The sequence below is a fragment of the Fukomys damarensis genome, unplaced genomic scaffold (genome assembly GCF_012274545.1).
Source record: "Fukomys damarensis isolate Sample0158 unplaced genomic scaffold, DMR_v1.0_HiC HiC_scaffold_35, whole genome shotgun sequence".
NCBI classification, from domain to species: domain Eukaryota; kingdom Metazoa; phylum Chordata; class Mammalia; order Rodentia; family Bathyergidae; genus Fukomys; species Fukomys damarensis.
The window spans coordinates 29967384-29995242 of NW_022900947.1; the positions used below are offsets into that span (position 1 = coordinate 29967384).

The 27859-nt window shown below is 35.7% G+C and overlaps 1 protein-coding gene across 3 annotated transcripts in view; it reads right to left on the minus strand.

Moving 5' to 3' along the window:
* Nucleotides 1-13776, minus strand: part of Tmem156 (transmembrane protein 156) — a 50683-nt gene extending 36907 nt beyond the window's left edge. For all 3 annotated transcript variants that reach the window (XR_004515334.1, XM_010625104.2, XM_033758933.1), the window contains exon 1: nt 13689-13776. Coding sequence is in view for 2 of the 3 variants with exons in the window: in XM_010625104.2 (XP_010623406.1) it covers nt 13689-13776 (88 nt within the window). In the remaining variant the exon portion in view is untranslated. The remainder of the gene's footprint in view (nt 1-13688) is intronic.
* Between the last annotated feature and the right edge of the window lie 14083 nt (nt 13777-27859).

A 27859-nucleotide genomic window follows, 5' to 3' on the forward strand; every position in this document is an offset into this window, starting at 1 on the left:
GGTGCTTCCAACTTTGGAAAAAGTCATCCCAATGACTTGGCATTGTACAGAAATGGACAACCATATTGGTCTAGAAATGTTAATTTATTTTTTTTCCATGTGTACAGGGGTAACACATCATACTTAATATGTAAGGTTATATCTACTTGGGTTTGATTACAGAAACTAATAAAGTATTCTCTAAATAATGAAAAAAAAGAATAAGATAAGACTGTAAGAGCAAGAAGCAATTTAAATATGTTCAGGGACCATTTTCATCTCCAGAATTAAGGATTATTTTGATGTTACATCATTGCCTTTTCTCTTTTACTTTCCTTTTTAGTTTTCTTTTAGGATTCCCTATTTTTAATGTTCATACAGAGATTTCATTAACTGAAATACCGAATAGTTTTTCTGGTGTGAAAAACTATAATAGTACACAGGATCCTAATGAGATAATTAATAATGTGAAATAGGAAGTAAAGAGCTAAAGGTGTAGGGAAAGTGGGAAGGGTGGGGGAAAGGTAATAAGGGAGAGGAAAAAACTATGAGAAACTGAAAAAATGGAAATAAAGTGTTTGTAAATGGGGAGGGGAGGAGGGGGTGAAGGGAGGGCAGGGACAAGAGGAAAAATGAGAATCAAGACCTATTATGTAAAGGTACAGAATCCCAATGATGAATGTAATTGTATTGTATACCTAGATTGTACCAATAACCTCAATAAAAAGAAAAAAAATTTTTTGGGGCAGTACTAGGAATTGAACTCAGGACCTTGTGTGTGCAAGGCTGGCGCAGCACCACTGAGCTACATCCCCAGCCCTAAAATGATTACTTCTCATCAAACATTTTGGTTTCAATTTAAAAGAAAGTCAAGCCACTGATTAATATTAAAGTATTTTTTAAGTTTTGGGAGTTTGTATTTGAATAGTAATTGTGTCAGTATTTAATATCCATTATTTTATTATTATTTAATAAACTAAATGTTCATTTCCTAGCCTTGTATATTTGAAATTGCTTCTGTAATAATTCACATTTAATTTCCAGCCATTACAAAATTTCATACTAGAATTGCTATAAAGGTTTTTTAAGAATGAAATTTCACTCAAATATACAATTTTATAATATCTAATATATTTAATAATACAGTTCTAACTGTATAAAAATATTGCCTTTGTAATAATGTCGAAGGAGATAGATAGATGAAAATTACCATCTGATGTAACTCTAATTTTAAATACTGCTAGAACACATTAAAAAACTTATTTCTTGCCTTTTTCCTCTCTAAAATGTTTCATCTTATGAAATTTTCAACTTCTTGAATTTATATTGCTATGATATTACCTCAAAGGGAGATAAAGAAAATTTTATTGTCAATATTGCAGTTCTTATCCAATAAGTGACCAACTGGGCTTTCTAGATTAATAATATAGACTTTATATTTCTGTATCAGGTCATTTTATGATGGTTTAAAACCTCAGTTTTAAATAATTCAATTGGAAAAGAGAGGAAACACCATTCCCTGGTAAAATTCTCCTCATAAGAAATAAATAATTCTACCCAGTTATTTTTGTTATGAAGTGGGCCATATTCTCACTTTCATACACAAAGATTTATGAATTTAACTACTTCCTTTAATGTTGCTGGAAGTCAGACACCTAAATTCTCTCAGAGATGTAAATGAATTCCAGAATTATCAGGACTAAGACTGCACCTTCTCAGAAGAAATATACAGAGTATAAAAATACAAGTGAAGAAGTATATGACAATATAGGATAAATGCTCAATATTTGAGCCCAGGACCCTTGCACTGAGCTACATCCTCAGTCCCTTTTTATTTATGTATTTATTATTTATTTATTTTTGAGATGGGGTCTCATTAAGTCACTAAGTTGCTCAGGCCAGTCTCAAACTTGCAATCTTCCTCAGAGAGTGCTGGGATTAGAGATGTGCACCATCGTGCCCTGTTCTTTGTATTTTTTCTTTTATTACGAAAGTATATCACACATATTTGTATAGAAAAACGGTATTGGGCCAGGGATTTAGCTCAATGGTTTCGCTGCTTGCTTCGCAAGCACAAGGTCCAGAGTTCCATCTCTGGTACCAAAAAGAAAAGAAAAACAGGATATTACCAACATCTCTGAAACACCCTATCCCTCCCCACCCCTAGACCATAGTGTATTTTTAAAATATATACATATATATAGGATATAATGTATGAATTCTGATTGAATTTTTAATATATTTTAGTCATGTTGATTATTATAGCTATAGTTAATTATATAGGGTATTCTTATGAATGAATATACTAGTCTTCTTCTGTCAGTGAACATTGGGTTGTTTCCATTTTTAGCTGTTATGAGTAATGATGCTAGGAACTATAAGTCTCATACATTGCTTCTGGGAATGCAAAATAGTACAACTACTTTCTTATAATTTAAATATATACCTACCATATGGCCCTCAAATTCCAGGCCTAGGCATTTACACAAGAGAAATACCCCCAAACATATATATAAGCATATATATATTTCTATTTTACCTGTATCGTACTGTACATGGATTTTTATGGCAACATTTTTTTAATTGATAATTACCCAAGAACTGGAAACAATCTAAATTTGCAAAAGCTTGTGACTATAAACAACTTCTGATATATCTATATAAAGGAATCTCAATCAACAACAAAAAGGAAGAAGTCATAAATAATAACACAAAAAAAATAGATGAATCTCCAAGGCATCACTCTAAGGGAAAGAAGCCAGACACTACTGTCTACATATATAGGACTCCATTTATATGAAATTTACAAAAATAGCACTGTACTGAAAATGGGTGGAGACCTCTTCTGAGATGGTATGAGAGGAAACTTTGAGGAATGATGGAAAGTTTGATAGTTACCCCTTCTCAAACTGTGCACTTTAAATGGAAGCATTTTGTCATATGTAAATAACATCCATACAGTCAATTTTAAAAATAAAGCAACTATGGAATATGTCTGTAGCATACACACTGAGAATGAAAGAGCTAAGTGTTCAGTGTGTGTATCTCCAGTTTTACTACAAGAAAATGCCAAATGAACAAAGTGGTTATGCCAATTTCTACTCCCACCCTCAATGTACAAAACACTGGCCAGCGTTTTTCAAGATTCCTCAGTTTAGTGAGTGTTCAATTTTACCTGTATATTTCCTGGATTTTCTCCATTTTCCCCCCAGTTTTTCCTTTTTCTGCTGGGTTGTTTTATTACCAGTGTTATGTTTTATTTTTTAAATTTACATAACATTTTATATTTAAAATGTTAAGACTTTAAATTTCTTATCAAGATGTCTTCTCACAGTTTGTACCTTGTCTCTTCATTTTCTTTTTGCTCTTTTACTTAGAGGAAGCTCTTAATGTAGTGAATTTGTCAATCACTTTCTTCATACTTCATTCACACTTTGTGTCTTATTTAAAAATCTTTTTCAAGGTTAAAAAGAACTTCGTCTTCTTTTCTTCTAAAAGATTTGATGTTTTGCAATTCACATTTCAGCTCTTCCTCCACCTGGAATCGGGTATAGTGCTTGTGTTTAATCTATTGTGCCAGCATTTGTTAAGTAGTCTATTTTTTCCTCACTTCTCTGTAGTGACACCTATCATCTGTAAGTTTCCATGTATATCTGAGCATATTTCTGGGTTCTTTGTTCCATCAACCCATTTTCCTATCTTTTCTCTCTCTCTCTCTTGTACTGGGTATTGAACTCAGGACCTTGCTCTTGCTCTTGCATGGCAGGAAACCACTGAGCTAAATCCCTGGCTCAATCTATTCTCTCTTAATTCCAATTTCTTCATGAAAGTTTTTACATCTGATAGGCAAATTCACACATCTTGTTCTTTTTCTTCAGGAGTATCCCACTGATTCTTGCCTTTTCTTTGCTCTTTCCAGTAAATTTTAGAATCGCCTTGAGTTCAGTGAAAAGCCCAGTTGAGATTCTGATTTGATCATACAAATTAACTGGAAAAGAAAGATATCATTCCTTTCTCCTTTTTTATTATTTGTTTCTTCCTTTCTTTCTTTATACAGCTTTTCTGATAATTTTCAATAATTTCCAAATTTTCCCACTATGATTTTACATATTATTTGTTAATTTTCTCCTAGATACATTATTTTTTGCTTCTATTGCCAATAAGTACCGTATGTTTTAAGAAATGTGGTTTTTGGTTATTTACAGTATATAGAAATACAATTCACTTCTGAATATTAGTCTTTTGCCTCTTTATTAGACTTCCTTATTAGTTTTAAATTTTCTCTATAACTTTGGGCTTTCCATACAGATGTGCATATTGACTACAAATAATGACAGTCTTCTTATTTTTCAATTCTTATATTTTCATTTTTTAAATTTGTCTTATTGCCCTGAGGAGAATCTCCAGTACCATGTTGAAAAGAATTTATAAGAATGCTCACTCTTGCTTACTCCCAATTTTAAGAATACTTAGTGTTTAAACATTGAAGATAACATTTCCCGTAGTCACTTTTAGATACCCTTTGTCAGTTTAAAGTTCTCTTCTACTCTGACTTTGTTTTAAAAGGCTTAATATAAGCGCTGTTAAATAGAACTGAATGCTCTTCCAACAGCTATCAAGATGATTATACAAGGTATGGTCAAAATATATGGTATAAGGCCAGGAATGTAGCTCAGTGGTGCTGTGGCTGCCTGGCAAGTGCAAGATCCTGAGTTCGATCCCTGGTAATGGGAAAACCTTTTGAAAAAATATACAGTAAATATTTTTTTAAATTTTTAATGTATTACAATAAAAGACACACTGCTGTTAAGCCCTCTAAAAATACTCATCTTCACTTTGAACACAGATATCCCATCCTTCTTGCCACCTTTCTAAAGCAGTTCTGGAAGCCTTCTTTCATGAGTATCTTTACATGGTGGGATCAAAACTACAGCAAATGCTGCTTTCTGTGATATCCAATAGAAAGGCAGGCTCATAAAAATATTATGAGATGTCCTTATCATTATTTACTGGATCTGGCACCATGTGACTCTTCCATAAAGTCAAATGACCATAAATGGTAAACATTTTAAATGATTCAGAACACCAAGGCAGCCATGACAGCACAGCTAAAGACATTTACAGAAGAGGGCTTCCAAAACTGCCTCAGAAAAAGGCAAGGAGACGGGTGTGTTCAAGGAGAGGGGGAGTATTTTGAGAGTGTTTAATGGTAATGTTTCTTTTACTGTAATAAATCTTTAAAAATTTAAACATTCACCATAGCTTTCAATCATATATTATCTTCTTTAATCTGTTAAATGTCGTAAATTACACTATTAGATTATATGATGCTAACTAAATCTTGCGTGCCACAATAAGTCTAGTTTGACTGTTTTTCTACATTTGTATATTTTGTATATTATATTTCATTTTCTTTTTCTCAGTGCTAAGGATCAAACCCAGGGCCTTCTGTGTGCTGGGCAAGTGCTGTCCTACACCCCAGCCCTATTCATCATATGATGCACCCTTATCATTCATTCATCCATTGATCTGGGCTATGGTGAGTAATGCTGCAATGACATGGGAATGGACACGTCTCTTTGACATACCGATGTCTTTTCTTAAAAAGACAGCATGTAGCCAAGAAATGGGGTTTCTGGATCATATGATAGTTCCATTTTTTTACTTTTTAAAGAACCTCCATACATATCTCCATTATAGCTAACTAATTTACATTTTCACCAACTGTGTGAAGGGTTCCCTTTTCTCCACATCCTTGCCAATACTTATCATCTCGTCTCTTTTATAATAGTGTCTCGAGCAACGTGAAAGGATACCTCATTGTGATTTTAACTTGTATTTCTGATTATTAGTGATGTTGGGCACCTTTTCACACACTTGTTCATCATTTGTATGCCTTGATAAATCTCTAAGTTCTTTGCCCACTTTTTAGTTATTTGTGCTCTTGCTATTGAGTTGTAAGAGTTTATTATAAATAGGATATCAATCCTTTAATAGATATAATTTGCAAATAACTTCTCCCATCTATAGATTATTTTTTCATTCTGTTGATTGTTAACTGTGCAACACTTTTTAGCTTTATTTTGATTTGCATTCTTTTACTTTTACTACCTGTGTCTTCAAGGACATATTCAGAAAGTCATTGCTTAGATCAATCCAAAACCTTTTCTCTTGTTTTCTTCTAGTAGTTTTACAGCTTTGGGTCTTATATTGATGTTTTTAAGTCATTTTATAACTGTGATAGGTAAGGCTCAACTTACATTCTTCTACTATTACTCATACCTTTTAATGCCATACTTATTTACTGAAATAAAAAAATTTATGTTATAGTTCATTATTGAAATAACTGAATTCTTTGAGAATCTGATTCTGCTATTTGTTGTTTCTGTTGGTTCTTGTCTGCTGATTCTTCATGTGTTTCATTTTTTTTGGTTTTTTTTTTTTTTTTTTTTTTCTTGGTACCGGGGATCAAACTCAGGTCCTTGTGCTTGCAAGGCAAGCGCTGGAACCACTGAGCTAAATCCCCGGACCTGTGTTTCATTTTTTATAATAACTCAATTCCTTTGGGATTTTAATTACTTGAGGGATGATATGAAGATGTTTTCATCCACAGACTGGTGTTTGCCTCTGCTGGGTATCTAACGGTGCTACTGATCCAAGTTGACTTTAATTAAATTCTTGGATTGGACTTTTTACACTTCACAGATAATGGCACTCCATATCCAAATGGCAAACTCTGAAGGGAAGCCAAAATGGGGACAAATGTCCTCAGAACCGGACACATTTTTTCCCATTGTTTGACTGGTAGTGGAAGCTACAGAAACTACTCTAGATTGTCTTATTTCCCCAACACCAAGACTATTCTGTTAACTAGTTTTCAAGAGACTTTGGGGGAAAATAAAAAACATGGTTTATTTCAGAATACATATATTCTAAGTGCAACTTCAGCATATTAAATGTAACTAAAGGAAATAAAATCTTTGTCACTAGAAATATCACTAGCATGGTAATTTTGGAAAATCTTGTGGCAGCTTCTTATAAAAGTAAATATACCCAGTGCAACAGACGGAATGTTGGTGTCCCCTTAAAATTCCTATGTTGAAATTTTAATCCCAGTTTGGTATTGGAAGTGGGGCCTGTGGGAGGTAGGACATGTGGTGAACCCCTAGAATGGGATTAGCACCCCTATGGAAAGAGGCCAGAGAGGGAGCAAGCTGTTTTGGGGCCCTGTGAGAACAAAGGGAAGTAGGCGGTCTGTGACCTGGGGGAGAACCCTCACCAGAACTCAACGATGCTGATTTTGGACTTCCACCTTCCAGAACTTTAAAAAATAGATATATATTATTTATGAGCTGCACAATCTCTAGTGTTTTAAATAGCAACCCAAACTGACTAAGACAGCCAGTTATTCCACTATGAGTTACCTAGTAGAAATGAAAACATAGGCTCACGTGAGCACTGGTACAGTAATATTTACTACCGCATATTTATAACAGTCAAAAACTGGAAACAACCCAATGGGTGGAACAAAAAGAAAGGAAATAGTGTTACACTCAGTAGTGTAAAAGAACGTCAAAACATTATGCTAAGCTAAGGAAGCCAGACCCAAAACAGATACTGTGTGATGAGTCCATTTATGTTAAAATGAGGATGGGTAAACTATGGTGGAACAGGTCAGGATTTTGTCTTGGGGACTGGAGGGAGATTTGTTAGGAAAGGGCTGAAGGAATCTTTTCGGGGAGATGGAAGTCAATATTTTTTAAGTGCTAGGATTTAATAGATGCATGCAAATGTCAACATTCATAAAACTAAGCACTTAATGTCTTTCCATTCTGTTGTATGTAAATTTGCCTTTTCAAACATAGCTAATCAACAGGTACCAAGATATTGTTAGGAGAAAAAAATTCTTTTTCTTTTTTATCTTTTTTTTTTTTTTTTTTTTTTTTTGGACCTTGCACTTGCAAAGCAGGCAGCAGAACCACTGAGCTAATCCCCAGCCCAGGAGAAAAATATTCTTATGTTCTACTGTACTACGGGGCGACTGTAGATAATGATTATGTACTATATATTTCACAAAAGCTGGAAAGAAATATTTTGAATGTTATAAGCATAATAAAAGGATAAATATTTGAGAATATAGAAATGTTTACCAATTTGAATATTAATATATATGTAAGAATCACACAGTACCCCCATAAACATAGACAGATTTATGTATTAGCTTTTTAAATAAATTGAAAGAGAGATTAAAAATAACAAATTTTTCTAAAGCAGTTTCATCATTATTGCATATTCTGTAGCATAATTCTGAGATTTAGGAATATTGCCTGTGAGATTAGGAGAGACCTATGATTTAGCTGCCTAGTTTGCAGAAACTTTGGTGAGCATATGTTGTTTTCCTTTAGTCACAGATCTGCCTCTTTAACAACTGGCGTAGACTGAAATAGAATGTCAATTTCAATAGCAAAACCTCAACTATACTTCCATTTGGGGCCAACAGTTAAAGCATGTCTGGTAATACTGAGTTTTAAAGGAAAAATATCATATCATGTTGTATATGGATGATATAACTGTGGTATTAACTACATTACGAGCCAGGGAATCTGCAGAGGATATAGACTGATTTACAGGATTTAATATATCTTCTGAGGGCAACGGACAAAGCTTTGGGTCACTTTTAGCATACCATTTTAGTATTTGAAAGGTAGGTTTGGGACATACAAACAAAACACATTGCTTCACTTATCAAAACAGGAAGTAAACACTCATTATTGAAATTATCCATAAATAAGAAAAATGATTCAAAGTTAAGGAGCTACATATCTTTTAAGTCAAACATTCAGTAAAACAAATTCACAGGCTGCACAAACTAAAAATTTTAAGTTTTTGATGAAATTTTATCTTTCAGAAATAAGAGGAGAATCCCCAGTGGGCCTAAATCACAAAATGATTGTGGAGTTATTAAAAAAAAAAAGTTTCCTTAACAAAGATGTTCTTTAAATTTCTTAAAACATTGTTCAGAAAATTTGCTTAATCAATATTGATGGAGTGTCCCCTAATGTGGCAAGTGCTGTCCTAACTCTCCAAACTACAACATGTCAGTGAATAAAACAGACAAAAACTTCAGTGTCATGGAGCTTATATCATATTTTGGAAAAGTCAGATAATTTAAAAGTATACAGTAAACAAGTAAATAAGTGGTTAGAAAAAAGAAATAGAACAATATTAAGGGGAAGATAGATCACCATATCAATGTTTTAAGAAAGTCATTTTTTTCTATTAAAAAAAAAGACATAGTATGAGCATTTACCCCTCAAAACAATGAGCAGTTAGAAAGCATTCCAAGCTAGGGTTGTCAGTATTACAACCTAGTAAGTAGCCAAGAAGGCGCCAGTTCTACAGAGCATTGGAAAGCACTGAATTCCAACACCCTTATCCTAGCACATATTGTCTAAAATCCATATATGCTGCAATAGCATGCTATTAGTAGCTCTTCAAAAACTGATACAACTGAGGAATTTTAGTAAATGAAGTCTTAGGACAAAGTGAATTTATCCATTCAGTTTTATTCCTTTTTTCTGAAGATTTTCAAAATATTCTCTTTGAGAATGATGTTTCACCATGAATGCATTGATTTGTAAATTTTTTATATTATGCTGATGGGGTCTGAACCCAGGGCCTCATATATGCTAAACAACTGAGCTACACCCCTGGACCCCTGAGGTGAAATACTACTTGAGTTACTACATATAAAAAGTCTTTGGCATAGGGCAGGGGTTTTGGTGGTTCCGCCACCTGCCTCACAAGCACAAGGACCTGAGTCTGATCCCCAGTACAAAAAAAAAAAGTCTTTGGCATAGTACCTATAAAGGACACGTAAATATTAATATTTATTAAAGTTCTTTAAAATTATAAACCAAGCGCAGGGCCACACAGCAGTAATCCCAGCACTTAGGAGGCTAAAGTGGGAGGGTCACTTAAACCCAAGAGTTCAAGGCTAGCCTGGGTAACATAGGAAGACCCAAACTCAAAGAAACAAACAAAAAAAAATTGTTTAAGTAGTAGAAAGCCTTTATCCCCCCCGCCTTTTTTTTTTTTTTGATGACTGATTAAATTTTTATGAACCAGTCAATGAGAAGAAAATTAAATGCTCATTTTGAGAACCAGGACAGCACTTTGAGAAGATAAACTATATTTACCCTTGATATGCTGGTCTTTATAATACAGATATAAACACTGTGAGCATATGCTCATGTACTTCCAGGATTATCCTACAGTTTGAAAGTGAAATTCCTTTATCCTTTGTTTTCTTCAATTTGACTGTTCATTACACTAACATTTCCATCAGGAAGTGTGAAGAAAGGGAAATGAATGCTGGTAAACATAGATTATGTCAGTTTGGCTCTTAAAAGTGAAGAAGTCAAAACAGCTAGATAAAATTAGATTTAAGGTGTTTTGTCTGTGCTATTCCTGTCCTGCATTGCCACAGATCACTGTGAGTACATTTGTATAACTCGCTTCCATTTCTGGTTTCAGGAATTTTTGAGATATTAGCATGAAAGCTTTTTATTTGAAAATCAGTAATAAACATTGTTTCTCTTAAACAGTGCTTCTGTAAGCAAGGAAGGAGGAATATTAAGTAATCATTTGAACATGCTAGTGCTATTTTTCCTGGCAATTGGAAATAGAAAGCACATCTTCCCCAAGACAAGACTGGAAGCAACATTTATGTACCCCTGACAACCTTTTTACACCTCTATTTTAGTATTTATATTATATTTAATTGCCTGCTATTAGTCTTCCTCCTGATTGAAAATTCCTTGAATTGAAAAAAGACTTGCCTTTGATTTTTTTTTTGTAGTCCTGCACTCCTATTGATGAGTAAATACTATTGATGAGTGAAAGAATAAATATATAAACGATCATTGGGGTTTATATAAAAATTAACCAATCTCTGTCTTAAACACTAAATCCAACAAAAGTAAACTGGTGAAGTTTATTTGGAATCAACCAGCTCCTTTCAGTTTCTTGCAAGATATTCTGAATCAAAATATATTCATTCCCATTGAATGAATATCTCCATTATTTACATGCAATGTAAGTGTGTCAAACCATGACATTAACTATTGCATCTTAGCTGCCCTCTAGATAAACTGAAAGTTTAAAAACACTACTGTAGAATAGGTTATCTTGCCAGAGCATACCCAATGCAAATTTACTAAAAGACTCAATGCTTCTGAAGTTACCCTCCTCAAAGTTAGACTAAACAGCTTACACAGTATAACTGCGATAATTGAATATTCCTACTAAAGATTATTCAGAAACTCAGATACATTTTTTATGAAAAATGATCAAACAGGGCACTCTATTTTTAACTTAGGACTTCAGGAGGTTTATTATTTTGAAATCAAATCTATCAAACCTCATGAATATATTACTCTTCTTTAAGATTCATTTTGAATTCATTTCACATGTTTAAGACAGGGTATCAGTAAATAATTTACAAGTAAAATAATTTTATAGTATTTGTATTAGAAATTAAAGTGAATAGAACATTAAGATTGAAGAAAAAAACAAGTAACAGACAGGAGGAGAATAGACAGGGGAATTTCAAGATTAATTTTCCCACTTTTAGAAATTCTTATTTTGTCATCTAAATAATTTTACCAAATACTTTGTCTTATGAAATACACTGGTTGACAATTCAATTTATTTTAATAGGCAGGAGACAGGAGGATTGCCATTTCATGGACATCTATCTGAGACTAAATGCAAACATACCAAATCCCAAAACTCACAAATCCAAATATATACATAAATATAGCATGATTATCACATAATTGCAGGTGTAAAATATTTTACATAATGACCTAATAATAACCTATTAATAATAATAAACTTTTTATTTGTGTGGCTCTGTTCAAAAGTCCTGCCACTAAATGCTATCAAAGAAAAGATGGCTCTTTTCAAACATTTTTGTTTGCTGGATGGATATAGGGATCCTTTGAAACAAAATTCCCAAACAAATCTATCACCCCAGAGAATTTGTTGAATAGTCTAAACTGTTCTTGGGCCAGGAAAAGAGAAACAGATAATTTTCAGCTGGCAAAGGCAGCAAAGGTTGTATCGAGAGCTGATGCAATCAGTTATGAAACTAAAAGGGGGAACATCATTATAAACGACAGTTTATAAGTCACCATCAAGATGAAGAACTGACATATTACCATTAGGTCAAGGAAGTTTGATGAAGATGGATTTAATAAATAGTCTTTGTCCTACCCGCAAATGCAAGGGGCCGCTAAAACTTTCACCTGTTCCTCCCTGTGAATTTCTCTGAGCTGCACTTCTTTCTGCTTCCCACTGGCCCCAGAGGCCACGTGTCACACTCTGAGAAACAAGAATCAAAAAAGCCATGCATCCACCTGGGGTAAAAGGGGCCTCCAGCATGCTTTTAGACCCACTAGTTCTCATTAAATACCAACCAATGCTTAGTAAATAGTTTAGTAAATATTTTGTGGATCAATAACCTGATTTTCATTAGATCCAACATGATTTTTTGGAGATGATAGATATATACATCTCTTAACTCAGATAATTAAATAAGCGTGCTTTCGGCCCACTACAGTTTAAAAATAGATTTTCCTTAACTAGTCTCTGTATAATCCATTTTCACTCGTAAATCAAGCATTAAAAATATATGCTATGATTGATTAATCTGAGCAATATAATGGCAGCAAACCAAAGGAAATTTTAAAATTTTACTCATTCACAAAATTGTCATTACCATATTTGTTTACAAAAATATTTTTATCTGGCTACTTTACATCATCTAATATACAACATTAAATAATCATTGCAATATGTCATCAAATATAGCTAGCAAAAATATTTCATCTGGCTACTTAGTATCACATATATGCAACAATAAGTATTCATTGCAACAAGGCATCAAATATAAGTTATTTTCTGGTTTCAGTTAATCCATATGTCTCTAATGATAGAGTACAACATTTTATTTTTACTTCTCCTTATTAAATTCTAGGTAGCACAATTATCACCCAAACATTTACATTAACGTTTCCAGATCTTTTACCAGCATATAAAAATAGTTTAAATTTACCTCTATTTTCCTAACCCTGTTTCAGCATTCACATAACAATTCTCTGAAATAATCAGAGTTAATTTTGTTCCATTTTTCTCTAGTCACAAATACACACACCTGCTTAAATTTGCACCCATCTTATTTCCATTATATTTAGAAAATATCTAAGTGCTTTTATTTTTCCAAAAGCAGCAGTAAATTATTTACCTGAAAATGCAAAAGTGGGAATTCAAGCATTATTAGCATAATAAATGGTACTTTCTTTGTTAAATAACTACAGAATGTGAAAGCGTACTTAAAAATATTTTGAAGGAAATTTTCAAGGAGCAAAATCATGTGACAAGAAATTATTGTGAACTCAATGTTTGAAATCCAGACTACAGACCTCAAATATTTCTTTTCATTTTTATGTATGCTACAGTAATATGAATGAGGTTACTGTACCATATAACTATCAATTAAAATTAAATTTTCATTTTATTCTACTAGTTTTTCACACAGAACTTCACCTCAAGCACAAAAGTTCTTAAAAGTATCTTAAAAGTTCTTTTCTGTAACCAATTTTTTAAAATTAAGAAAGAAAAGCTAGTCACAATTATATACTCACCTTTTGATGTCTTAAAATATTCTGGCAAGATTAAAATGAATGTGATCACTATTGCCACAAGTAATTTAAGGAGCACTGTTTTTGTCATGTCTACTCGCATGACACAAATGTGCTCCATTCAGTGCGCTGATGGCATGTTGCTTCCTGCTTCAAGTTTCATCTCTGTGGTGCTTTAAGTCAACGTAATTCATCTCATACTAACTTCCTTTTGGGTAAGACTTTAGAAAAAAACAAAGGCCTTGAACTCAGACTTCCTCATTTGGAGTCACTTTCCAATAAGAAAACTATCTTATAATAACTTGAAACCATAAACAGGAAAGATGAATGATCTCATAAAGCCAGGGGTCTTATCCTTATCTAAATTTGAAACTGTTTTTCTGCATTTACCAATGTGTGAGAGAAATATACACTCACCCAAAATAAAAAAGATGAATGTTAGTAATGCCCAGGCTGTATGAGCATCATTCATTCACTTATTCACTAAGTTGTTCTTGATCCCTCTTCAGGGACAGGTGCTGTGCTGTGATACGGTGTTCAGAACAACAAGTCACACAGTAAAAGGTACAAAATGTAAGATGGACTAAAGATTCATGCAAATGTTCAGTTCTACTTTCCTATCCTATATATATAAGCAGTAGAATGGAATACATTACTATTATACCTATAATCACTGATTATTGTTACAAAATCCACATTTTCTGTCCCCATTTTTTAAAATGATCTTTCATTATGATAACCCTAGTGAAATAAAATACTCTGCCTTAGAATATAAATAAAAGGTAGGGAAAATTCTTGGTAGATAAAGCATATGTGTGAACCAGTATTTTTACTTAGAAAATCCAAATATTTCTATTGCTCTTATTTTCTGGTTAAAAGAAACCCAAACACCTCTAATCATTTTCTCCCTGTTCCTGCCCTCCCGTATTCCCTCTCTCATCCATTTCTATTTATCCTGTTTCTTATTCTTACCCACCCAATCTGGAGCTCAGTGGAACAACAGATTGCTAAGAAGTAAGAAGTAGGAGATAAAGGCTGTGCTGTGAATCTGCTATGTGAATTAACTGATATTTTTTCTGATTGAGACCGAAAATTGATGGAGATGGGAATGGTAGCTTAGAAGATTTTAGGACCTCAGTGCAAGAATAGTCAAAACAGGAGTTGGACACCAAACATAAAACTTACTTTAAGAACAGCAACAAGAATTATTCCAAGCTTGACGTGATGGTGCACCTCTGAAATCCCACCACTCAGGGAGGTGGAGGTAGGGAGATTGTTAAATTCAAGCCCAGCCTGGGAAACTTAGTGACCTATCAAGACTTTCTTAAAATAAAAAAAAAGGTGTTGACAATGTAGCTCAGTGTGAATGTGCTCAGTTCAATCCCTAGTACTGAAAAAAAAAGTCATTCCAGGGAAGGGAGGAGCTGATCAGAGTCTTGGCCAGCCCTGTATGCTCAACTGGAAGGTACTGGGACATAGGCCTGCAGAAGTCACCAGAAGGGGTGCTGATGAGGAGGTGTGGGAGGCACTGTCCCTTCATGCCTCTCCATTTTACAGGTTTTACTATAGTTAATAAATAATCCATTCCCCATATTTGATCTTGTTTTGATTTCCCTAGACATTCTTTTATTTATAATACAGACAGACATTCCAACTATAATTCTATCAAAGTTTATATCAACTAAGTACTTACTTGATATATCACCATCAAGTCAGTAAATTTTTTATCAGTTTTCTTTAAAAGGCAATTAAATGATGCCCTTATTTTTACTTTCTTGAAATTAGTCATTAGTGGGCTGGGGTTTTGGTTCAGTGGTTCTGCCACCTGCCTCGCAAGCACGAGGGCCCAAGTTTGATCCCTGGTACCCCCCCAAATTAGTCATTAGCATCTGTTTTTTTATGTAAATTTTACATTGCTGTGATTCATTTTTTTAATTCTTGTGTCCAAATTTATTCTTATTAATTTATGAATTGTTGTGATGATCCTTCTTCCAGATACACACACACACACACACACATACACACATCACCTTCCTCCCTACCACACTGACCTAAGACTGGTTACCTTACCCTTGGGCATCTAAAAGACCTTTTTCTCTAGCAGCTGCAGGGGCTTTTGTTCTGATTAGGCTCATGTGTTCTGCACCTGATTTCTCTGGTGATGACCAGATGGTGGGTATCAGGAGAGCAGTAGAGGGACCATAAATCCCAAACCACAGGCTGGCTTCTCTGGGGATACAGGGGATCAAAATCCCATAGCTGGCCTATGATCCACTTGCTTGTCATCACTCTGTTATCTGTAAGTTAGCAAATTTTGAGAAAATTAAATATGCCTCAGATATTTCAGGAAGCTTTTTATTGTCCATGAATTGTTCACTTATATTGCTAATCTAATTTTTATAAATACTTTTGTTATTATGTCTACAGTTCCTAAATGCTTGAAGTGTTAGCAAAACCATGGCTAAATGACAAGCTCCAAATATCCACTGAGGGCTTGGTACCTTGTTATTTACTTCTCTCTGTGGCTGAGACAAAATACTGGACACCCAAGGTTAAAACAGAAGGGATTTATTTAGCTTACAGTTTGTAGAAGTTTCAGCCCATAATCAGCTGACTCCAAGGCAGGGATGACAAACAGGCCTGACAGAGCAGAAACAACATGAGGCCCACAAGGCAGCAGAGGTAACAAGAGCGTTAACAGTGTCCCTCTGACCCTTTTATCTTGTTCAGACTACTTAGGGCGGGCAGCACTCACACCCTTAACCCTACTGCCCTTCAGCCTAGCATTGCATCACGAATCAGTTCAAGCTTCACACACTCTAGATCCAGCCTATGACCACATGAAGCTCTGGGGAGACATCCAGACCTGAGCCACAACAGTACCTGTCAAGATTCAGTGATAAAGGTCAAAAACAAAGGATCAAAAGTCTTACTTTTTTTGATTGTCATAATTCATCCACTAAAATGTTTCATAGAGCTCAAGATGTAGCTCAGTGGTAGAGTGCTTGCTCGATGTTCTGGATTCAATCCTTAATACTACAAAAAAAAAAGGTTTTACAACTGAAATTACTAAATACATAAAACACATCATTAAATATTTACATTATAAACACCGGCAATCCCTAATATTTAGGAATGAAGTCCCAGTTTCTTGTAGGTAATCCAATTTAAAATACTAATGCCTCAGAAATAAACATACTGTAGGTGTGCTAATCCTTGATTCTCTTTAACCTTTTATTTTATTTTGAAGATAGAAGTGAAGCAACAGCAATTTTGGAAACAAACAAACCTGAAGTAGACAAGTGTTAAATGGTGTGTAAGCAACTTTCTCTAATCATGTTATTTGTGGTTTTGACATATATAATATAAAGGTCACAACTGTAGGAATGCTAACCCTTTCAGTGTAGGTCTTTGGGTCATTGTTAGAATTTAATCTTCATTTACCTTAAGGAACTGTGGGGAGCTGAGGGGCCTCCCAGAATCTGAGGATGGGTAAAGAACCCTGGGCTGCCTGGCCGTCCTCCTTTTGGGATGTGTCCTGTTAAATCTGTGCTGACCTCTCAAACTTCTTCCTATGCCATCCCCTCTCAGTCATCCAATACTGCTAAAGTTATTCTTCAAGCCTGCATTCAATTTCTTGTAGTACATGGTGGAATGTATTTCATTTACCTATACTCTAATTATATCGTTAAAATTTTTTTATATAATACCACAATGTGAACATTTATACATATAAATCTTTATGAGTCTGAGTGTACAGTAGAATTACTGAGAAAAAGAGCATAGAAGTTTTGAAGTTCTTAATTCATATAGCCAAGTGTCTTCCAGAAAAGTTATGTCTGTCAACTGGTGAGAGTGTACCTTACCACCAAACTTCAACACTTCCCACTTTATTCTTGACCTCGGCTAATGTGAAACAAAAAAAGCATTGTCATAATTGGCATTTCTTCACTAATAATTTTGAACATTTCTTATATGTGCTGGCAATTTTTCTCTTGTGAATTTCTCATTCATGTCTTTTATTGGAACATTCATATCATTCCTATTGACTTATAGGCCTTTTCCTCTATTGGGAATATATATTTTTGTCACAAATGTGCATTTTTCAGCAGGCTATTGCCCTTTTCTTTTTGTATATAGTGGAGAGTTTTTTAAATCTCCTATCTTTCTTCTGTTTTTTTCCAGCACTGGAGATGGGCCTCACACATGCCAGGCAAGTACTCTACTGATGAGCTACATCAACAGTCCTCTAATTCTCCTATGACAGATTCTAAAATATTGTCAAGTATGTACCTGATTGTTTTATGCTGAGAAACAGTTCTTTAGCATTGCACTTATAAACATTATACAAAATACTTTATAGTTTTTAAGGTAGCTTTTAGTTTTTAAATACAAAATTTACTTGCAGTCTGATTGGGCTGCCTGTACTGCTTACTAACAAACAAAAATAAGCATGACCATCTTCTAAGAAAGGAAACATCTGATCCTGTAGTAACTCGTTAGAGTTGATAATAATGTAATGACCCACATTTCCATAGTTATGTTTTGCAATTTCCAAAGTCCCTTCACAACTATTCGATTATAAAATGAGAAATGGCTACCAACCTGTAATTACTCACTCACAATGGTCTTCTCCCTCCTATTTCAATAAAGAAAAAAAGAGATTAATTAATCTAAAACACAGATATATTAAATAAATATAAAATGTGATTGCTACTGCATTAGTGTTTAACTTTCATGTCTTGTATTTCATATCTGAGATCCAGTTTCTCAAAATACTTTAATACTCCTAATCAAGATTGAAAGTCTCAAATCATTTTACATTGTGTCCTAGATACAAATTTTCTAAATGAGAGAATATTTTATTTTCAAGGAGCCACTCTAACAGAAAGGCAAGATCACCACACTTTTAAAAGATAATAAACAATAACCTTAAAAATGTTGATTCAAATTTCACTTTTATGTAGTTACCTATTATTATATAAAATACACACTTCTGAATACTTTATATGAACAACATATTTTCTTTTTTTTTTCCTAATTGAAACCATCCCCAATTACTCTATTATATTCTGCAGAAAGACCATTTTGGGGTCAGAAGTAACAACAGCAGCAACAATCAATGGCATTTATTGAACATTTGCTATGTGCAACATCAAATATATTAATGTTTTATATGGATTATTTTGTTCAATCCCCTAGCAGCTCTTTAAGGAAGCTATTGTTATTAATCTAACTTCGCACACACACACACACACACACACACACACACACACACACAAAATAAAACACAGGTTCAGAGAAATTAAATAACATGCTCAAAACCAAGCCATTAATGAGGAGCAGAGCTAGGTTTCAAGTCTAGAGTTTGCAAACTGATTTCTGTCAACCCTGTCCAGTATGATACCTCCACTCTCAGGTTGTATGTGAGAAGGTGGACCAGGAAGGATCAGTCATAAAACAATAACAGCACACATAAATATAGTTCTTACTATATGCCAGACACTGTACTAATCTGGTGTCTCCCTGGTGGCACAATTAACATTTAGGATACCTAAAATGCAATCTTCTGTTATGGGGCACCGTCCTGTCCATTCTAGGGTGATCAGTAGCAGATGCTAATAGCAGTCCCCATCACAGTTTTAACAACAACAAAAGATTTTTCTCTAGTTATTGCCAATATAACTCCCAGTTGAAAACCACTGCTGTAAACACTTCACTTACATTATTAAGTCATTTAGTCCCCGTAACAACACTATGAAATAGTAACTGTCATTATTTCCAATTTACTCACTTCAGGCCAGTTCTATTCTGGGTTAACTAATCATTTAGAAAGTGAATTTAAAAGACAATTCATAATTTAGGTAATCACCCATGTTGGCAACACAGCAATACCTAGATTAGCACATTTTGTAGGGCAAATAACCTTTTTAAAGACCTTTGCCCAGGTACAAAAGAGAGGGTCCTGGGAAGATGCAATCTTCTCACACGTTTTGCAGTTCATTCAACAAATATTTACTGAGCACATATCAAATGTCAGGTGGTCTCCTGAACCCTGGAAATTCTGTGGCAAACAGGCAAAATCCTGTGCTCACGTTCCAGGGGGAGAAAGCCTTCAAATGGAAGAACATAATCATGAAATTATGTTTTTCAGGTAATGTTAAGAATTGTGAAAAAAAAAAAAAATCAAGCGAAGCCTGAGGTGAGATGTGCTAGCAGAATGGGGCAGGACACAGGTCACTTTGAATAAATATGTTAATGAAGGTCTTGTATGATTCCATTTCTGTGACACTGGGGAAAAGGCAGAACCACAGGAAGAGAAAATAGAGTGCTTGACAGAGGGAGGAGGTAGAGGGAAGAGTTGACAACAAAGGGACACAAGGGAATTGTTAGGATCGTGGAAATGTTTCTTATCTTCATTATGCCGGTGATCATGCAACTAATATATGTGAGTCAAAATTCTAGAGCCATACACTAGAAAGGGTGGATTTTACTATATGTAAACTATAATTGATAAATCTCTCTCTCTCTCTCTCTCTCTCTCTCTCTCTCTCTTTTCTTTCCCCATTTAGCCTCTGTGCTCTTTTAGAAATGAATATTGTTAAGAAAGGAACTACAGCATCATTTCTGAGGCTGGTAGCTCTCCCCTGGGCCAGAGCCTGAGCTTCTTCATAGATGAGAACTCCCAAGAGCAACTCCAAGCAGGCCAGCAGGAGAAGACAGAGATGCTTTGTTCACCCACTTCTGTGACTTCCTTGAGACTGCTGCAAAGAACCCCAGGGCATGACGGAGGGGGGCTTGTCACCTCTTCAGCAGCCTGGGGAGTCATCCAGGTCAACCCAAAAAATCCAACCAGCTTCACAGAGAAACCGAAAATGCACTCAGCATTGTTCCAACCCTGAGCTGTGCTTCTCTTGGTGTATTTCTTCCCCAGAGGAAAAAAATCTGTTTTCATTCACTACCACCATGTTGAAAATATTCAGAACTGGGCAGTGGAACCCCAGGCCTTTACACCTACTCCTTGGAGGTTGCTGGCCTTCTTGTACCCAATCCATGCATGGCTGCTTTGCTAACACCGTCAGTCACCCGAGGCTGGAAGGCCACTTGTTTTCTACTAACAAATCCCCATGCACTGATATGGTGCTTCTGCAGGAAAGAACCTGTTGGAGCCAGTTTCTCTAAAAGGACTGTGATTCAGGCTGGTTTACCCAGCTGGAGCACTAAGGAAAGAAAGAAAGGAAAACCACCCTGGAATGGATTTCTAGGACCATTGTAGTATCCCAGCCTCTAGCAACAAAATTTCTGGCAGCTAATTTGACACTGAAATACATTAACTTATTAATTACATGGATAAAGAGAAAAGTATGATCAAAACATTCTTTGTGATACTAGAATAATGCAGTGACTTTTGACTCTTTGATAAAGTTAAAAAAAAAATTGCTCAGAGTCTGAAAGTTACAGTCTCAGATTTTAAAAAGGGACAATAGGTTGCAACCACAGAGTGCTTCTGAATCTAAATACCATTTCTTGATTTTTCTTTTTACGTTGGAGAAAGGGAGAATGAAATCCTTGTTTTCTTTCTTCTTTGTGTTGCTTACAATATTGACTCTGACTGTCTTCAGCTGTGTACAGTGTGTGCCACCTTCTAGTCAACCACTGCTTTTGTGTCTTAGGTCGTCTGCTTGTTACTCAGCCAGAATCTTTCCTCAAGAATTCTGTGCCAAGTATAGTCACTGAATATAGAACACAAGTGTGAACACTGAAGACACGCGTTGCAGAAAAGATGAATGAAATGGAGCTGAGAGAGGAAGAGTAAAGACTGATAAGAACACTTCTTCGGCTTACTTATCTTCCTGATTCATCTACCTATCTGTTGATTCACTTCCCCACAAGTAGCACAGAATCCTCTGTGGTGCAGGTCCTGGTAATATGTGGTCATTCTTGCTGAATTAGTACTTTATAAGCAAATTATCAGCACAGTAACAAACCTGAATGTTTAAACTTGTACGGCAGTTATGAACTTAATTGAATACATGAAAACAGAAAGCAGACTGAGTAGTTCCTGTCTGTTAGTGATCAGGAAGTAACATATCAAATAAAAGCTATATCCTGGAACATTTTTTAACTCATGAAAAAATCAACATCAATTAAAAGTCTTGCAATTGTTATTTCTAAAAGTTTAACAACTATATTGAGATACTGGACTAATTTTTAATGCTTGGAAATTAACACTAATACTTCATGTTTATTTCCTTATAAATTTTATGGAATCCTAAATTGAGAACCATCTAAAGTTTCATGAAACTAGTGGTACAACACTATAAATTAAATGAAAATTCCTGTCTGCAAGTGTTATAATACTCACAGGGAGAAATGGTCATACTCTAATAAATTGCTATTTCTGAAGACTTTGTAGGCAAGGAGTATTTTCATTCATTCATTCATCAAGAAAATATTCATGAATACAGCAGTAGTCAAGGAAACAGAAAAGTAAGCCAACATTCATAGCCCATTGAGTAACTGCTAAAATAGAGAGGTACCCAGGGTACTATAGGAACATATTCCACCTAGAAAGCTCCAGGTAGAGATTGCCAAAGGAGAAGACCCTGAAGTTGAGTCTTGACAACCACCCAATATTGGAAAGTAGGGTATTTCAGATAAAAGAAACAAAATTAGAGGCATAACAGTGGACACTACAAATAAAAAGGACCATGCTAAGGTTGCCTTGAAAACAACAGAGGATCACTATAGCATATTAAGCAGAGTCCTGGAGGATGAACAGAATTCAGCTTGTATTTTGTATGTTTTGCCAGCTAGAAAGTGGGGTCTGATTATAGGAGAACAGGTGAATGGAAATGTGTACGTGAGAGAATGCACATTCCTTCTCATGTCCCTACACTGTGTGGGGCAGTTTTTATGTGAATGCTCTGTGAATGTAAGCATTGGGCTGAAAGCAGGCTTGTAATGAGTGTAAAGAGAGAGTCTTCCCAGTGGAAAGGGCTCATATATTGTTAGCACAGTCCTGCAATTTGGATGGGACTGTTCTGTGTCCCACTGACCAGAAGGAAGAATGGAGCTCACCTTAATCATTTTTTCATTGAGAAGACATAATACCCAACACTCAAAGCCTAAAGGAGGAGAGGTTTATTTTGGATCATAGTTATAAGAGAATTCATTTCATAATCTGCCTACTCTAAGGCAGGATATGGAAGGGCAGGCAGAGGAAACTGCTCATATTATAGGGGTCAAAAAGCAGAGAGAGAAAGGAGGAATTGAGGAGTTGATATACCTTTGAAGGTCCTACCCTGTGAACAGCCTCTTCCAACCAGGCCTGTGTCCTAACAGCACATTCAGTGATGGATTCATCCCTGATGGTATACAGCATCCATAATCCAAGTCACCTTCCAAAAGCCCCACCTCTGAACACCTGAGGCCTTAGGAAGTCACTCTAGATCTAAACCATAACAGAGCAGGAGAGCATGTAGGGTTTTTAACCTTGGCTCTGGTTGGGACAAACTTGATGGCTTTCATATTGTCTTAGTTACTTTTCTCATTGCTAAGAAAAAATACCCAGCAAAGTAGGGAAGTTAAAGTTAAAGGAAGTCAAAGGAAGAAAGGTTTATTTGGCTCACAGTTTATAGAGGGTTCAGTCCATACTTGGCTGGCTCTGAGGAAGGATGGCATGGAAGACAGGCATCGAAGAGGAGAAACAGTTCATGGTGGTCAGAAGGCAGAAAAACAAGCAAAGGACAAGAGAAGCCTCTTTCTATCCCTTATATTGTATCCAATCTACTTAGGGCAGGTAGCATTCACACCCTTAATCCTAGTGCCCTTGAGCCTAGCATTGCACCATGAATCAATTCCAGTGTCACACTCTCTAGATCCAGCCACCTCTAATAAAGTCTCACATATGACTACATCAGGCTTTGAGGGGACATCTAGACACAAGTATAACACACATGAAAAGCAGAAACATGTTCTTATTATGTTGGGGGGCGGGGGGCCTGGAAGGAAAGATGCCAGATTGATCGCCTGCAAATTTGCATCTGCCATTTACAGGTAACAGTTTCTTCCTGGAAGAATGGAAACTACAGAATAGCTGAACAAATGAATGAAGTTCTTGGTATCATTTATATTTTCTTGATAATTTGTTTTACTCTCCTTTAGATTTTAGTAAAGTTTATTTTTAAAATTCTAGGTTGCTTTGTCTGGTGGAGAACCAAGGGTTGACTGGTTGGTTGATTGATATTTGGTATTTGGGCCAGGTTGATAGGGAACAAATTACCCTACCCTAGGGAACCAAGATAGTCCAGAGAGAATCTGAGATGAACAGCAAATGGGCAAAGTTTTGGTCAGATTAACTTGGCCACCTGTGTCCCCTAACCTGGACATTCTTCTACAAGGGGAATGGTATGATCCTACCTTCTACAGCCAGGGTCTTGTACATGCCAGGTGAAGTGCTCTACCACACAGCCTTACCCCTAGCCCCAGCTCTGTGTCTTAACAGATTGTTTTGACATGAGTCATTTCATGGATAGTAGATACTGCTAAAGAAATCCTAAGTATTCTGAAAGACATCGTTTCTAGCACCCAGATTTTGAACATATACATTACATATAATCATAGTTTAACCTTTTAATCCTCACCATCCACACATCAGTAATCAGAGAAGAAAATAAAAAGTCAAACCATTTATTTATGAAGGGCGTCTGCACACTATGCTTAAGTTCTGTTTATTATCTGTCAACATTACACTTCACTCAGATTAAAACATTAATTATGTAAGGATGGAAGTGGGGGGTGATCCCTTTCCCACCCATCTTAAGTGTCATGGCTGACACCTCTATAATAAATGACAGATGAACAAGAGAAAAACTCAACAAATTGATCGGTTTTCCATGATGTGGGAGTCTTCAGAATGAAGACCCAAAGATACAGAAGCAGCTAGCTGTTTTTATGGTTAGATTTAATGAAGCAGGGACAGCTATGTAAAATGTGAGTGGGTTAAAAACGTCTGAACTAATAGAAACAGACTAAGCAAGGAAATTTAGCAAGGCCCAACTGTTTGAATTCTTCTTGACCCAGGGAATCCCTGCAGGATGAGGGTTTAATGTTTTACAACCCAACAAGTTAGACCACAGAATTTCCTTATGTTAACCTCTTACATGGAAAAGTAACTATAATAATAATTTTAGGCTATATAGCTAGTTTTAGGGGAAAAAAGAGTTCTGTTTTCTAGAATTTTGTTTCCAATCAGGTAAGGATTCTTTCTGGAAATCATGAATCAGCAAAGTAGGGCTCAGCCAGTGGCTCTTAGCCCTTGGTGTCACAGCTTTGGGACTCCAAATCCTATAGCAGAGGCTGGTCTTGATGGATCCCCATCAAATGTCATCAACTGCTGCTGGCCATCATCCAGTGCCATGTATTGAAATAGTACTCGTGGTTGTTGCTGTTCTTGGTCTCCACTGCCAATCCCCACTGATCTTTGTTCATTTCTCCCTCAAGTCTGTGGAACTCCCTCAAGGCTAACAGTCCTTAATGTTTAAAGCTGTTTTAAAAATAGAGTGTGAAATAAGAAGAAAATGGCTAAAGAGGAAGCAGGAAGGGGAGAGGAAAGGAAATAAGGCAAAAGAAAAATGTGAAAAATGGAAACAAAGTCTTTGTATATAGGGAAGGGCGAAGGGGGTGAAAGGAGGGTAGGGATATGGGGAAAAAAACAAGAACCAAGATATATAATATAAAGGTACTAGATCACAATGATAAATGTAACCATATTGTTTGCTTTAAATAAACTTAATGAAAAAAATTTAGAAAAAATTAAAAATAACCTGCTGTGCTCCCACACTACCAGAAATAAGAATTCTGTGTAGATTTGCAGGTCCTTCCTAATCTACACTACCTGAAAAATAAACACAGGCAGATTTAAAGGACCAGTAGAGGGGCAGGGTCTGTATTATACATAGCACAGGACACTAATGACAGTTGTCCTGGGTTAACCCCAGGGGTGTGAGGGGAGTGCCCTTTCTTTAAGAGCAGCAGCAGGCCTGTGACTGGCCAAAATACAGCCCTGCTCATTGGTCCACATTGGAGCCTACTGATTGGTCTGAATTGGAGCCTGCTGCTTGGTCCAAATTCAAACCTACTGTGGTCAGGGCAGACACCTTCTTAAGTAGATAAAAGACATTAGGACAGACCCAGCTGTAGCTGTCGATCAACTACAACATTTAACTAACCCTCCTTCTGTCTGGGGTTGGGGAGAAGAATCTGGTCTTTTCTGATCTGTTTCACTTGCATCTTGGGGAAGAGGAATTTCAGTTTCTATGACTTGCCTTGGAGAATGAGGGCTGAAAGACATTAGGACAGGACGAGGTTAAAAATTCTGAGGCTACTTTTTGAGGCCTTTATTTTGGATAATAGTTCTCTGAGCTCTGATAATTGTTAACCTTGCTGTCATGAGTATGGTCAATTAAAATTATCTGAGCACTTATAAAAGGCATCATATTAACACTATTTTGTCAAGTTATCAGTAATAAGATTTTAGGTTTAATTACTTCGGTTCTGATCAATGCTGTACTTTCTCTCAGAGACAAATATTAAGACTTTCACACCGTTTATTGATCTATCATTACTCTCTGATTCTATGGATCCATTTGTGAGCCAAGTTGTAAGATCTCAGCATAAATTCTGAGCTGTAAGTGCTTCTCCAGATGCTATTGCTCAGTGTTGCCAGAATGAGAGATTAAAAACAGCCTTTTCAAATTCTAATTTTAAAAAGAGTAAAACTGGGCTTCATTTTAGAAAGATGCCTAAGTCATATGACTCAAGATACATCACATGAAAGCCTTTGGCCATTACAAAAGAAAAAAGAAAGAAAGAATACACACTCTCCCTCCTATGTGGAGTCATTTTTCCATCCAAAAAATATTTGTTCAGTAAAGAAGTAAATAAAGCTCTGTTCTGGTGGAGTTTACATTCCAGTGTAGACAATCAGATGTCAGGTGTGCTAGGTGCTGAGAAGCGAGGTGAAGGAGAAGGAACTGCAGGTTTCCATAGGCTGCACAGACTGCACCTTTCCTGTCTAGAAAAGGTAATTTGAAAGAAGAGGGAGACTTTTTTGTGAATAGCTAAGAGCATGCCAGACAGAGTGACACACAGAAGCTTCTCCAGCAAGAGTCTGGCTTTAGGCAGGACAGGAAGTAATCCAGTGTTGGGAGAGGCCAAGATAGAAAGAGTGGTGAGGGGCAAAAGCTTGCATAGGGAGCCAGGTCACAAGAGCATTTTCATTGCTTTCCCTGGGCTGATGGAGCAAATAACCAAAGCTTCAGATTAGTAAGCCAAATGAAACAGGTTTCAAAGCAGAACAAACAATATACTTGACAGGAAAAAAGAGAGGAAAGGTATATAGGACTTCCTATGTCTCAAGGCTGGATTTAATTTTACTACACTTAAAATCTGATTTGATTGCAAAACTTTTCTTCTCGTCATAAATAAGAAAGAAAAAGCTTAAACTAAAACTCCAAAATTGAATAAGAAGTAACTATGAGCAAGAAGAATGGAAAGAAAACAATAAGAAGGTCACTTGCTGTTGATGATCACAAATGTTACTGCTGAAAAAAAGCAGAGGAGTGAAAATTAGTATCAAATTCCAAAATTTCAGGCTAGAGGTTTACACAACTCTTTTTTTTTTTTTTTTAACTTAAAGACAATGCTATGGAGGTATAGGTACTGTTGTAAGAGGGTGGAGGGTGTCTCCTCCACAGCTCAGATATAAACTGTATCTTGTGCAATGCGTTTGGAGCTTGCTGTGAAAGAGTTTGGGATGTATCCCCTTCCTGATTGTGACAATGTTAAGTCGTCCTATCCTCTTCCTTTTGAACTAGCAGTTCCTGGCAGTAATTCATGGTTTTACATTATGTTGCTTTTTCTAACCATTTCTCCCAAGAGGGAATGAACAAGATATCCTTAAACGGCTCTCCCAGCCACCTCAGGCTGCTACCACAACTTGGTTGTGTTAGTCGATTATTAGTCTTCTGGACCACTTGCTTTGTACTGGATTTTTATTATGGATATTACTGAAGATCTGAGCAAATGTCATTTCGAAGAAATGGCCACATTTAACTATCTCAGAATATAGCTAGGTCTGAGTAGCAAGCATCCAATCTGCAAAAATAAAT